The sequence below is a fragment of the Schistocerca gregaria genome, chromosome 1, assembly GCF_023897955.1.
Source record: "Schistocerca gregaria isolate iqSchGreg1 chromosome 1, iqSchGreg1.2, whole genome shotgun sequence".
Taxonomy (NCBI): domain Eukaryota; kingdom Metazoa; phylum Arthropoda; class Insecta; order Orthoptera; family Acrididae; genus Schistocerca; species Schistocerca gregaria.
Window position 1 is genome coordinate 525,922,046 of NC_064920.1, and position 14,955 is coordinate 525,937,000.

Below are 14,955 nucleotides of genomic sequence, written 5' to 3' on the forward strand. Positions count from 1 at the left end.
CACCGGCGTGTCAGACCCACCATACTTGCTCCGGACACTGCGAGAGGGCTATACAAGCAATGATCACACGCACGGCACAGCGGACACACCAGGAACCGTGGTGTTGGCCGTCGAATGGCGCTAGCTGCGCAGCATTTGTGCACCGCCGCCGTCAGTGTCAGCCAGTTTGCCGTGGCATACGGAGCTCCATCGCAATCTTTAACACTGGTAGCATGCCGCGACAGCGTGGACGTGAACCGTATGTCCAGTTGACGGACTTTGAGCGAGGGCGTATAGTGGGCATGCGGGAGGCCGGGTGGACGTACCGCCGAATTGCTCAACACGTGGGGCGTGAGGTCTCCACAGTACATCGATGTTGTCGCCAGTGGTCGGCGGAAGGTGCACGTGCCCGTCAACCTGGGACCGGACCGCAGCGACGCACGGATGCACGCCAAGACCGTAGGATCCTACGCAGTGCCGTAGGGGACCGCACCGCCATTTCCCAGCAAATTAGGGACACTGTTGCTCCTGGGGTATAGGTGAGGACCATTCGCATTAGTGCACGGTACATCCAAACCGTCATCGAACCCATCGTTCTACCATTTCTAGACTGGCAAGGGAACTTGCTGTTCCAACAGGACAATGCACGTCCGCATGTATCCCGTGCCACCCAACGTGCTCTTGAAGGTGTAAGTCAACTACCCTGGCCAGCAAGATCTCCGGATCTGTCCCCCATTGAGCATGTTTGGGACTGGATGAAGCATCGTCTCACGCGGTCTGCACGTCCAGCACGAACGCTGGTCCAACTGAGGCGCCAGGTGGAAATGGCATGGCAAGCCGTTCCACAGGACTACATCCAGCATCTCTACGATCGTCTCCATGGGAGAATAGCAGCCTGCATTGCTGCGAAAGGTGGATATACACTGTACTAGTGCCGACATTGTGCATGCTCTGTTGCCTGTGTCTATGTGCCTGTGGGTCTGTCAGTGTGATCATGTAATGTATCTGACCCCAGGAATGTGTCAATAAAGTTTCCCCTTCCTGGGACAATGAATTCACGGTGTTCTTATTTCAATTTCCAGGAGTGTATGTCATATAATGAAATTGATTTATAAACCTGTATTGTAATGAGACACTGAATTAGTTGCTGTGTTGCAGAGCAGGCGTTGGAGGCTGGGGGGTTGCCTTCCACTGTCGGTGAGGTTCCATTTTACTAACACACACACACAAGTAGGTAAAAAGACGAGGGCTGGTAGAAATCCTTGGGTAACAGAAGAAATGTTGAATTTAATTGATGGAAGGAGAAAATATAAAAACGCAGTAAATGAAGGAGGCAAAAAGGAATACAAACGTCTCAGAAATGAGATAGTCAGTAAGTGCAAAATGGCTAAGCAGGGATAGATAGAGGTCAAATGTAAGGATGTAGAGGCTTTTCTCACTAGGGGTAAGATAGATACTGCCTACAGGAAAATTAAAGAGACCTTTGGAGAAAAGAGAACCACTTGCATGAATATCAAGAGCTCAGATGGAAACCCATTTCTAAGCAAAGAAGGGCAAGCAGAAAGGTAGAAGGAGTATATAGAGGGTCTACACAATGGCGATGTACTTGAGGACAATATTATGGAAATGGACGAGGATGTAGATGAAGATAAAATGGGAGATACGATACTGCGTGAAGAGTTTGACAGAGCACTGAAAGACCTGAGTCGAAACAAGGCCCTGGGAGTGGACAACATTCCATTAGAACTACTGACGGCCTTAGGAGAGTCAGTCCTGACAAAACTCTACCATCTGGTGAGCAAAATGTATGAGACAGGCGAAATACCCTCAGACTTCAAGAAAAATATAAGAATTACAATCCCAAAGAAAGCAGGTGGTGACAAATGTGAAAATTACCGAACTATCAGTTTAATAAGTCACGGCTGCAAAATACTAACGCGAATTCTTTACAGACGAATGGAAAAACTGGTAGAAGCCGACCGCGGGGAAGATCAGTTTGGATTCCACGGAAATATTGGAACACGTTAGGCAATACTGACTCTACGACCTACCTTAGAAGAAAGATTAAGGAAAGGCAAAACTACATTTCTAGCATTTGTAGACTTAGAGAAAGCTTTTGACAATGTTGACTGGAATACTCTCTTTCAAATTCTAAAGGTGGCAGTGGTAGAATACATGGACCGAAAGGCTGTTTACTATTTGTACAGAAACCAGATGGCGTTATAAGAATCCAGGGGCATGAAAAGGAAGCAATGGTTGGGAAGGGAGTGGGAAAGAGTTGTAGCCTCTCTCCGATGTTATTCAATCTGTATATTGAGCAAGCAGTAAAGGAAACAAAAGAAAAATTCGGGGTAGGCATTAAAATTCAAGGAGAAGAAATAAAAACTTTGAGGTTTGCCAATGACGTTGTAATTCTGTCGGAGACAGCAAGGGACTTGGAAGAGCAGTTGAACAGAATGGACAGTGTCTTGAAAAAAGGATATAAAATGAACATCAACAAAAGCAAACTGAGGATAATGAAATGTAGTCAAATTAAGTCGGGTGATGCTGAGGGAATTAGATGAGTTTTGCTATTTGGTGAGCAAAATAACTGATGATGGTCGAAGCAGAGAGGATATAAAATGTAGACTGGCAATGGCAAGGAAACCCTTTCTGAAGAAGAGATATTTGTTAACATCGAGAATAGATTTAAGTGTCAGGAAGTCGTTTTTGAAAGTATTTGTAGGGAGTGTAGACATGTATAGAAGTGAAACATGGATGATAAATAGTAGAGAATAGAAGATTTCGAAATTTGGTGCTACAGAAGAATTCTAAAGATTATATGGGTATATCACATAACTAATGAGGAGGTATTGAATATAATTGGGGAGGAGAGGAGTTTGTGGCACAACTTGACAAGGCGAAGGAACCGGTTGGTAGGACATGTTCTGAGGCATCAAGGGATCACAAATTTAGCATTGGAGGGCAGCGTGGGCGTTAAAAATCGTAGAGGGAGACCAAGAGATGAATACACTAAACAGATTCAGAAGGATGTAGGTTGCAGTAAGTACTGGGAGATGAAGAAGCTTGCACAGGATAGAGTAGCATGGAGAGCTGCATCAAACCAGTCTCAGGACTGAAGACCACAAGAACAACATAGGTAAATAACTATTCTCTTTCGAAGACTTAACTTTTTTATGTGCTCTTCCCTCTAAGGCCTTTCCAAGCCTGTAAAATGTGATGTTTCAGCGTGAATGAAGGATACGTACATATTACTTGAACAGTACTGTCGTGAGAGGCAGTGTTATCATTTTCCCTAAGTACACATTGTAACTCGATCTACGTGCATAAAACAAAAGCGGATACCTCTTCAAACAAGGGAGTTTTATTGTAAGATGCATACTGCAGAGAAATATACCACAACAATTGTTAAGTTTAAGTGAAAGAGCTTTCCTGAGTACTGTCTCACTTTATTTTAATCTTTAATAGACACACGTTTAGTGATTTACGAATCAGGTTACTTCCATTCAGATAACACCACCAATGCTAATTGACTTACTCGTCCAAATGCACATCTATTTTGTATTTCAAAATTTTCTGTTGTAACTGTAATTGCTTATACAGGCACACACAGCTCAAGACTTTTACCACAGAAAGTTAAGGCAGTTACTACCTATTGTACAAAATTTAATTCAAAAGTAATTCACTCGTCTGATTCTGCGATGTAACTCAGTCCCTGTTTAACAAATACGGGTTAATTTAATATCCTGTATTCATCATGGCAGTTCCTTCGCGCAGTTTCTTTACGCTCTTATTACTTTGGCCCATATTCCTGCATTTTCACCCGACTATATTGGGTGTAAATTTTTTGTTGACAAACCACAATAACTCGAAAAATAAGCTTCACACAAAAAAGTGTAGAAACCAAAGTTGATTATTTTCGAGGGGGACATATGTTGGTGCTAAAATAACCCCTCCACCCCAGCCGCCTAGAGGTTGGGCGGGAGGTAACTTTAAAATTTCAAACGGGAACCCCCATTTTTATTGCAGAATCAGAGTCTACATAAAAAAATACGTACATTTTGTCTTAAGCATTTGTTTTGATTCTTGTTAGTTGGCGCTATAATTAAAAAAATCTACGCTATCATTTTGGCGTGGAAAATGGTTAAGATAAAAAATACTTATTTAGTTAGTAAATTTTGATTTGCTAAAACTAAAACTCTCCCTCTCTCCCCATAGGGTGGGGTTTGAGAGAGAGGAATTAGAATTTTAGAAATGTTGACCAAAATATTAATTTTTTCCGCAGATTCGGATAAGTCAACTTTTTGTAAAATTTTAATTCCTCTCTCTCAAATCCCACGATTGCAATTGCAGAGTTCCACTGGTGGACGTTTCTAGAGCAAGGGCTTGAAACTGGTCGAACTGATTTGAATACAACGCAGTTGACATTTATATCATTTAGCCAGTAAAAAAGTATTATTATTCAACGCTTCAATTTAGTTACCAATTTTTAACGTACTAATATGTGCAATTTTTGCGATATTTCAGTTCATGACTAATGGTAGTGTTGTATATTTTGTTACAGATCTGTCTCCCTTTTGCAGAGAGTAATGACTATATCAATCTTCATCCTTCTTTTCGTCAACATGGCGGACTTGTGTTCGTGTATATTTGTTACCGCTGTGGTGAGTGATTCTTCATTTCCTTCTCCTATGGAGAAATACAAGTAACCAGTGACTGCTGTTGTACATGATCTGTCACAAACCTCTCTCTAACCCTCTCTTTTTCCTTACTGAAAAATTTACTTGCTTCTTAGCCCCCAAGATTATAATAGCATATCATACAAATAATTATTGAAAATATTGTACTAAGTTCCGTGTACTAAGGAACAAAGTTAAAACACTTATCTATTGGTGTAAATTGATTTGAGGCTAAAATAGCTGAATATAACTACAAAACTACCCTCCGTGTAAATACAATTTTAAGAAAGCTTTGGAGAAATGAAACGTCAAAAATTAAAAAATTTAAGAAGTGGAAGACACGATGGTCCAAACAAATCGCAGTGTTTCTCTGCTTGATTCTATTTGTACTGCTGGTATTTGTATTATACCATGTTCAATTACTTCCGTACTTTAATTCCAAATGCATATCCTCAGGTAGTTAACGTTTCCTCTGACTGTACACATGTAAACATTGTACAAAATGAGGTCGAAAGTAATATTTCAGTGACATCACACATTGTCCACTCACTATTTGATTCACGACATGCAACGGTTTTTTTTTTTTCTTTTTTTTTTCAGACACTCATATGGGTCACTTCAAGTTACTTAACTGAGCGTCCTTGTCTTGTTTCTCTTTTGTGGCACCTATCAACGTAAGTATGTCGCCCAGTACTGCAGAAACACACACACATTTCCCGGTTAATTTGCGGGGTCTGAATAACTTCCGAGCCACGCTGGGGCATGCCACTGAGAGCCTGTGCCATATAACGTTTTAGGACAATGTATGGCTGAGTTTTATTTAGTGACAGGTGGTTGAGGTGAATATTCCTTCTGTTTTAGACTTCAATGGTAAGCTAGTCGGCTTATGTCTTCTGGGCGTCTGTTTCTTGCCTCCTGGCTGTTGTTGGTCAGTAATGGTGCTACTGCAGAGGTGGAAAGCAACCAGACACGAGAAACAGATCTCTCCGAAACAGATATCAGTATAAATAACATGGCCTTTCTAATGGGCGCACTTCTTACGGCAGGGGCGCAGCTTTGGCGGGTGGCAAAAACTTAAATATCAAATAGCCCCATAAAACATAAATCCCTCATGTATTAACGTTCGGGTAACTTCAACATCAACAACGTTTTGCTACACTACTACGCAAATACTATTTGTTCTATAGCGCACTTAACATACTTCTTAGCTTAACACTAAGTATCGCTAAACAGACACTACCAACCTTTAACACTAAATTTCACTCGGACTACTGGCCATTAACCTTTTTATTGTAAGGTGGCACTAGCCTGCCATACAACTGTTGGGATCAGCCTCACTCTTCCCACACTTATATTAGTGTAGGCCAGCTAATTCCTAAAGCACAAAAACAGTTGAAACTAGCCGGTGGTCAGCATACTAACACTTTTTGGCACTGACAAATCGTTTGTGCTACAGCGCCTGTTGCTTAAGATCCAATAGAAAGTAAGCTCGAAAAGTATACTGCTCTAAAAGACATATTCTGCACGTAACAACCAACCTACACATATTGATAAAATTTCAACGAAGGAGTGAATGAGTGCAATAAACCAAGCAGTCGCATCCGCACAACTACAACATTTTTTTTCCGAACACAGATGTGCAGTCACTCCTAATATTCCCCATCACAAAGAAATGCAAACAAAACAAATCGAGGCAACAAATCAAAATACATGGAACGAAATATGAACAACTTCACGTGCCTCAGACGTAGCATTCGCAGTTAATATTACACCAGGCCACTACTTGCTTACTTCAATTCCCTCTATACATCAAGACAAGATATATATACACTGGTGAGCAAAAGGTAAGGACGAAAGTAGCTTTCGCATGATGAATCACTGTCAAGTAACATAGCTTGATGAAAACTGGGAATGAAAGTAAAATAGTATCTGAAAGAAACAGCCAGACCGAGATTCATTATGGTCTCCTGGGCGTCACAAACGGAAGGAAACGGATCTTAATAGAGTGTCTGATCACCATGAATGGCAGTGCGTGCTCTGCAATTTGCTACCACTCTGGTCATAAGGTTGGTAAAGACTTCTTGTGGAAAGACATTCCCTTGCTCCACCAACGCGGTTACAAACTCTTTGGTGGTCGTTTGTGCTTGTGGACATGCTGCAATCCATCTTCACAACGCATACCACGTGGTGTCGATGGAATTAAAGTCGCAGGAATGGACAGACCAGTCCATGTGTCTAACATCCTCCATCAGCGCTGTTCGATGCGGTCGGGCTTCGGCATCCATAAAAATGAAGTCAGGGTCGAATGTGTAGTATGGTTCGTTATCGATACTGCCACAGCTGGCGCGTCGAAAGTCCTTGCAGATGGCGCGAGCGGCGCTTTGGACTTCACCGCCAATGAAGACCATCCAGGCTGCTGACCAATGATGACCACCGGGACGGTGTTATAAGCTGCAGCCGCCTGGGAACCAGTCTTCTACTTCTACTTGTGGCTCCGTGCTTCTAGTGAGAGTTCCGTGTTGCTAGTTGGAGCCGAATATTACTCCAAGCTGTTGGCAGGCAGCTCTAACAGCAAACATCAAGTATACAGACGCACTCCCGAGTCAGGCCTCGGCTTATAGCTAGCCACGACTGTAAAAAGTTGTCAACATGGAAGCAGTTCTTCCGAATAAGTTGAGATCAATGTATGTATTCAAACCGCATTTGAGTCAACTAATCTTTTGCCAGATTCCTACGGCGACGGATCCTTTGGCCACAGTCTACCCATCTGTCATCAGCAACGAGGGTATAACAGTTGCCGACAGCAGAATGCACCGCAGAGAAAACGCACGTGAACCAGGAGTATAGTGTTGCATTTAAGTTGACCGATGAGTGTACCTTGTTTAAAAATTTGTTGGTCAGTACATCCAGGTAAAATTATGCTTCCCCACAGCATAAAACCTAGAAATTCATGCGAAAGTTACTGTCATCCCTACGTTTTGCACATCAGTGTATGTAGAACACAGAACTCTAACAAAACTAAACAAAATAGCTTATGTATAACATAGCTATAACTATCAAACATCAAAAATTTTCTTCATAAGCGCTGAATGAAAACAGAAAATTGCTATGATTAGCTAACCGACGCATATATTTGCTGACAAAGATTTAAAACAATGTGTAGGCTGTGGCGCCCCAGGTATTCCAGTATTATGTGAAGTAAACTGAAACTGACGCTCGATCTGATTCCGTCAGCGGCAGTGCAACTCGAATACGACAGTAATACGAGTGAGCTGGTGAACCAGGGTCTTTTTAATGCCCAAGCAACAGAAGCTTGGTGTGCAAAGCTGAGAATGGCGCGAATTACGGGTGCCAAATTGAGAGGGGCGTCGGGGTCGTGCAATTGCAAGATTTGTATACAGCGCGTATCACAGTTAAAGCGAAAGACGACACGGGTAAAACGTACGACAGTAATGGGAAAAGGCGGTTGGCACGCTAAATCATAAGTCACTTGTGTGGAAAAAATGTTTTCGAACAGACCCTTAACACTGGCAGCGACGTACAATCTCCGTATGTCACCTTCAGTCTGAACGGAGGATCTCGGAAGTTGGAATAAACAGATTTATCACACTATAGTACTCTAGCAAGCTGCAGACGGAGGGAGGTACCGTTTTTTCGTAAATCTATAGCGTTTATTCATTCAGTACTTTATTTTGTCAGTATTTTTATAGTATCATTTAGTGATTTGCTAGAAACTTTAACACTATCAACTCCATAGGTGTTGCAGAGAGACGGGAATATTACAAAGGCGTTGAAGCCATTGTTGACGATTCCACCACTCCTGTACGAAACAGGCATGTACTGCATTTTTGGGCAGATCTTAACTGATCAGGTAAGTGCCACTATAGTACGGATTCTGGGTAATGTGTATATTACATTCAAAAAAAATCCCTGGTAAATTTCGCTTAATAATATGTTTACTGCGAAAATGACATAATAACAATTGAAGGGTTATGATGATAAAGGATGCAGGCGCATCTTTTGCATAAATTTAGTTTTTTACTTCGTTAGATTTTGTATGACCAGGGCTTTTACATACCAAAAGGGCTATCTCCAATGAAGTCTGATGTAGGTGTTACGAAAGCCAGAAGATAGCACGACAGGCAATTCCTATGAGTTTTCCGTGCTAAATGCAGTAAGTGTAGATTGTGTTACAGGAGTTGGCTGCACTGAACGTAGAGACTGTGCACTTGCGCTTTCTCCTCCCGTTTCGTAGCCTGTCACTTGCATGTTTCATTCGCAGTACAATGGATAGTGAAAATCATATGAACAGAAAAGCAGATAACTCTAAAAGAAATCGTGATGACGTACTGGTGACCAGTAGACCCAGAAGAAGGCCACTGCAACCGTGGCCGAAACGTTGGTTTTTCTCCAGCAGCAGTAGTCTTATACTTTATGACGCGGTACCACCCACAGAAAACTTTTATGTCGACTGACTCTGACCACGGAAGCCTATACAATTACATTAGCAACCTGTATGGGCAGGAATCACGTAGTAACATCGCAAACTCGAGACGTTCAGGAAGAAGAAAGGATAACTTCTCAACGATATTATCCACTTGAAGAGGTGTATGGATAATGACATTCTACCTAAATTTATTCAGTTTAAATATAACATTGACACTCACAAAGCAAGAAGCATGTACAGGCGAGCAAGTAAATCTCTTCTGAAAGAGCTTATTCAGCAGGTGCGAAGAGAACTTGACTTCACCAACAAACAGTTGCTGCAAATACATCTTCTGCTATCATCTACGCTATTACCTACCGACTGGAAAAACGTACGTCTACAGAATCACTCACCTGCAGGCGTATGCAACTAGTGAAACCGCCACCATTCGCCAGAAGAAGAAACTTGAGCAGCTAGGAAAAACGACACGGAACACTACGCCTTGACTGGATACATTTCAAACAGTGGTAAACCTACCATCTCATGCCATCAGCAACGCCGCCACAGAAGCACTAGCTAAAGGCCTCAGCTTTGTAGTCACACGTTAGCGGATTCTCACGGAAGAAACTATCGAATCCATGGGAACAGCACTCCGGCACACACCTGCGATAGAAGCTGGGAAAATTAGGCAGGAGACCGTTAGAGATCTACTACGTGCCAAGCCACCGAAACAACCTTAGCCGAGAGGAAAGGACAGCTATCAAGGAACTGAAGAACAACGACGAAACTGTGATATTAACAGCAGACAAAGGCAATGCTAATATCATCTTAGACACCGTTCAGCACGAAGACAAGATGAAAGAATTATTAAATTATCCCATCTATAAAGAACTAAGGGTGGATCCTACGGCAAAGATAATTCGAAAGACGCAGGCCTCGATTAAGGAGAATTGACGCTGACACAGCCAAGGGTCTTATTCCCAGAGTACCAGTCTCTCCTAGAAATTATGGTGTTCCAAAGATACATAAGGAAAGGTATACTTTAAGGTTAACAATGAATGGAATTAATTCGCCTATTTACAGCCTGAAAATTAAGACGTCTAGTTGGCAAGACGTATTCTTATGTGAAGAACTCGACGCAAAACACCTAAAGGGAGAAACAGGTTTACCTACGGTCATTATGGTCAGCTTTCACGTGACGTCACTGTTTACGTACGTGCCAGTATATGAATAAATCCGCATCCTTCAGGACCATGTCCCGCCAGACATATGCGACCTGCTAGAATTGTGTCTGACTTCAACGTACTTCAAATGGCAAGGAAAATACTACGAGCAGACAGACGGCGTAGCAATGGCGTCTCCCCTATACCCGCTGGCAGCCGACATATTCATGGAAGCCTTTGAAGCAACGGCCCTTGTTTCAGCTCCTTTACGCCCACGTTGCTGGTTTAGATGCATGGATGACACGTTCGCTATATGGCCACATGGTGAAAGAGAGCTACATAAGTTTCACGAATATATAAACAACATGCACGGGAAGATACATTCATTCTCGAAGTAGAGGGAATGGTGAAATTCCATTTCTAGACGTCGAAGTATACAGGACAATGGAGCGCACACTGGGGCACAGAGTATACCGCAAGCCTACACATACAGACAGGTATCTGCATACCCAATCCTATCACCATCCAGCGCACAAGAACTCGGCCATCCGTTCTTTGGCAGTCCATGTGCAGCGCCTAAGTGATGCTCAAAACATAACACGTGAGCTTCAAAAGTTAGACACAACGTTCCTGGCCAATGGCCACAGCCGTAAGTCGATTCACATAGCCTTGTCGACGAACACAAGTAAGAAAGATAAACAAGAAATAGACAAACTGCAGCCAACAGTGCGCTTACGCTACATGAAAAATATTACTGACCGAACAGACAAACACCTACGCCGTGTTGGGATGCTGCCTGTGTTCTGTAGTGGTCGCAGGATCCAGGATGTGCTAGACTCCACTAAGGACAAGTTGGATGCATTACGCACTACAGGCGTGTGCAAGCTGAAATGCGAATATGGAGAGGCATACATCTGCGAGACTGGCAGGCCAGTAGCAACACGCATTCGGGAACACAAGCGCTACATTGGTCTAGGACAAAACAACAAATGTGCATTGGCAGAACATCAGCAAGATTGCGGAAAAGAAATAAAGTTCAGTGAAGCCTGTGTATTGGCCAAGCAGCCGGTTATGATGAAACACAAAATCAGAGGGCCACCGAAATACTTAAACACCCTAATAACATGAATAGAGAGGATGTATTCAGGCTTGCCCCATATTGGCTTCCAGCAGTCAGAACCCGACAGAGGCACGAGCACTACCGGCGAGTAACTGCTGCTGCGCGGCTGACGTCCAGCATTGGGTAAACAGCAGCCAACTTCTCATTCGACTATGACCACCAGTCATGCCACATACAACAAGAGCCAATAGATAACAGAGCTTACGTTCTCCCTCCACCGCAATAACCTATTAAAATAGAGTTCCCTTTCTTTCTTCCTTAACTGACCAATGAAACTAACTATCTTTTTAAAATCATGACGTAATGGCAAGCGCAGTGAACAGTAACAGCAACATTTAAGGGACACTGCATCGCTAGAACGCACCAGTAGACCCAGAAGAACGCCGCTGCAACCGCTGGGTTTTCTCCAGCAGTAGTAATTTTATACATTATGACGCGGTACCATACCCAGAAATCCTTTATGTCGACTGACTCTGGCCGCGGAAGCCTAAGTAATTATATAAGCGTATTGGTCCTTTGGAGCAGGTGGCCAGTGTTCGAGGCTGCTTGCAAAGACAAGCTTAAATTTTTATCGCTCGTTCTGTATCTCAGAGACTATCAGCCGCAAGGAGAGGGTACTTGTGTTGTTGTTTCATAAACAGTTTGATACATTGTTTTATGTTATAACGCCTCAAATCCCTGTGTGACTACAGCTGTGTACACAGGCATAGATTTTCTACTTCTACCATGACCTCGAGGTCTGTGTCAGATGCTAAACAGACATTAACATTCTTCGATCCATTGACTCTGACTGAATGCTGGAAAGTGCATGGCATAAACAATGACGCTCCCATGATGCACAGGTGGTTGAAACAAAAGGCACGGGGGGTGTCTCTTATTGACAAAAATGCGGAAGACATCGCAACATATGGAAACTGTAAGAGTTTGCGACATTGTCGAGCGTTTCCTAACTGCTGTAAAAGGTGATGACCCCTACATTTAATCTCATCTCCCATAGTGAAGGGGTAGTAGATGTCTCAGTGTTCTATTTTCAAGGGACCAAGAGGATTGATTCCTCATACTGCAGCCATGCGCGCGATCACGGTTTCGGTGCTGGGCTTTCTTTGCAGGTGCTGCTATCACCGAGACCTTCTCTATCTCAAACAAGTGGTGTCAGTCAATCATTACGTCGTAAGTTACGATGTACCAGTGGACGGATGGGATGGAATTGACACCGTCCATATAGGACGATGTCCTGTAATAAGCACCACAGTAAATAATGCGCTGAATTTTTAGCACTTTTACCAGTTTTTCCGTAACTTCAGCCCCAATCAATGACACTGCAGCATACTCAACAATTTCTGTACCATCGCTAAATCACCCCTCCATTATTTCTTAAGTACCGTACACTAGATTGTGGATGCAGGTAGATGACTGTGAAATACGTCCATTCATTGATAATTCTCAGGTATATACACCAAAGTCTACCAGACAGCGTCCTACATCGATGCAGTTAGATTATGTACATATTTCAAGCACTTTGATCATAGTGTGGAATTTACTATTACGATTGGCTATCTTTCCATATGTGGATCGGAGTCAGACAGTATTCTCGAATTTGTGGGATAAAGTTAGAAATTTAAAATTCTCCCTCCATTGTCTTCGACCAACAATCCCTCCAACACTATCGCTGACTGAATTTCCAACTGACCAGGAGGGTACCGTACGCAATACACTCCACGTCTCGTCAAGGAACAGAGAGAGCTGCGTCTGTAACTGATGTTAAGAGAAGACTGTTCGACACCAGTCTCATTCACAGCACCCACCCAACTGCATAAGATCTCTCCAGATGCGTGCACAACGAGGAGATTAGCAACCTCTTATTGGTGTATAATAGATATGAGAGTGTTGTGGTGATATAATACACGCTTAAGACGATATGAGTGGTTTATGCACAATGAAACTCCAAATGGATGGAGTTTGAAGCATTTTACGTAAATCAACTGTGCTATCAGTTGTGAAGTATTGTTCTGCCGTCTGGGGTCGGTACCAAGAAGGTAGTGGCAAGAGAGAAATGATCGGAAAATATAAACACAATCACTCTTAAAGCTACATGGTTCTGCACTTAAACACGCTATAATGTTACAGCCATGTGCTTTCCAAAATATTTGTCATGCAGAGTGCAATTTTCTTAACACTCTAACGCAGCACATATATGTCCAACATCTGATATACATCCCCTATGCAAGTTTACTATCCCACTCACCACGGTGACAAACTTCAAGATGATAAAACTAGTTCGTTCTACACCAGTGAAAAACATGGAATCTCTGTAATACATGCAAAATGTATCTCTCCAGAGACTATAGCACACAGTGATCACTTCCAATTACAGTTCAGGAATTACGCTGTGCTTGCATCAGTCCTATAAAATGATCGCCAGTAATGGAAAATGCAGCTTATAAGGAAACGGACAAATGCATAGCAGCGGTGTTTGACATGTGAAATTACACTCTATGCTGCACTAATTCTGTAAAATGGACAACTGTAACGTTCCGATATGTGCAGGGAAAATGATTAAGTTCGGTAGTAAAGGAGATATAGATTTGACGTGGCAAATTGATGAAAGTTTTTACGTGAAAAATTATGCCCAATCGCAAGGATGGTGTAGATACTGCTATTTCCACAACCGCATTCGTCAGATAGAGGTATTTCTGATCTGTTAAATGTCAACAGATTGCCGTTGCAATAGTAATATTTAATGGAAATTACACTCATAAATATGTGGCTGGTTTACTATGACGATTCTACATGGTGTGTGGGTGCATGGCAGAAGGTAGGCAGTGACTGGAACGAAATAATATTTCCACCTTAGGAGGCAAGCTGCTGATGAGAGTCCCAAACCGATCTGGCGGGGAACGGGGATGCAGTTGACTCAACCATGTCGCCCTCTAGTCAGGTGAACAGCTAACTAATATCCACTTTGCGTTGGGTGGCCTTGGTGATCGCTTCTGTTGCGAGTAGTCTCCGATTTTTATATGGAAATTTGAAAAGATTCAATATGGAGCTGTTCACCCAAGGCATATTGAGAGCATCTGAATTCCAACCAATCTAGTCAGTCATGACCAGGTGGTCCTCTCCAATGGGCCGATTTTAAGCTGCAGATTGAGCACTCATATTCACGTACATGGCGTGAACTAGCGGCGCACAACATGTGGCCTGACGGAGGGGTCCCCATCAACTAGCCATGACAATTACTACTAGAGACTGGTTCATGGTTTAAGCATGTCTTGTTTAGTGCTTCGCACTACATCAAAGTGGACTCTGTCTTGCAGTGGTATTTTTGCTATCTCTATCATATCACAGAATAGATTCTTCCTGCTTTTTATGAATGTACTGGAGAGAACCAACTTAAGAATTCAATGGTTTAAAAACCCAACTGCAACATCAAATTCCTGCGTGATCAATTTATTGTTTCTGATAGTGGTATTTTGAGTACATATCTGTCCAGTCCCTCCTGAAAATTGTTTAAGGACTTTCCATGCAACTGAGCTGAAATTTGAAATTTTCAGAAACCTCCAACGTAATGGACTTTCATCCAAATGACCT

At 42.6% G+C, this 14,955-nt stretch overlaps 1 protein-coding gene across 1 annotated transcript in view; it reads left to right on the forward strand.

Annotated features, from left to right (window-relative positions):
• The window catches only part of LOC126279632 (odorant receptor 43a-like), a 37,161-nt gene that overhangs the window by 12,447 nt on the left and 9,759 nt on the right, over window positions 1–14,955 (forward strand). Inside the window, exons 4-5 of the mRNA XM_049979698.1 lie at window positions 4,544–4,643; window positions 8,416–8,529. Of these exons, the coding sequence (XP_049835655.1) occupies window positions 4,544–4,643; window positions 8,416–8,529 (214 nt within the window). The remainder of the gene's footprint in view (window positions 1–4,543; window positions 4,644–8,415; window positions 8,530–14,955) is intronic.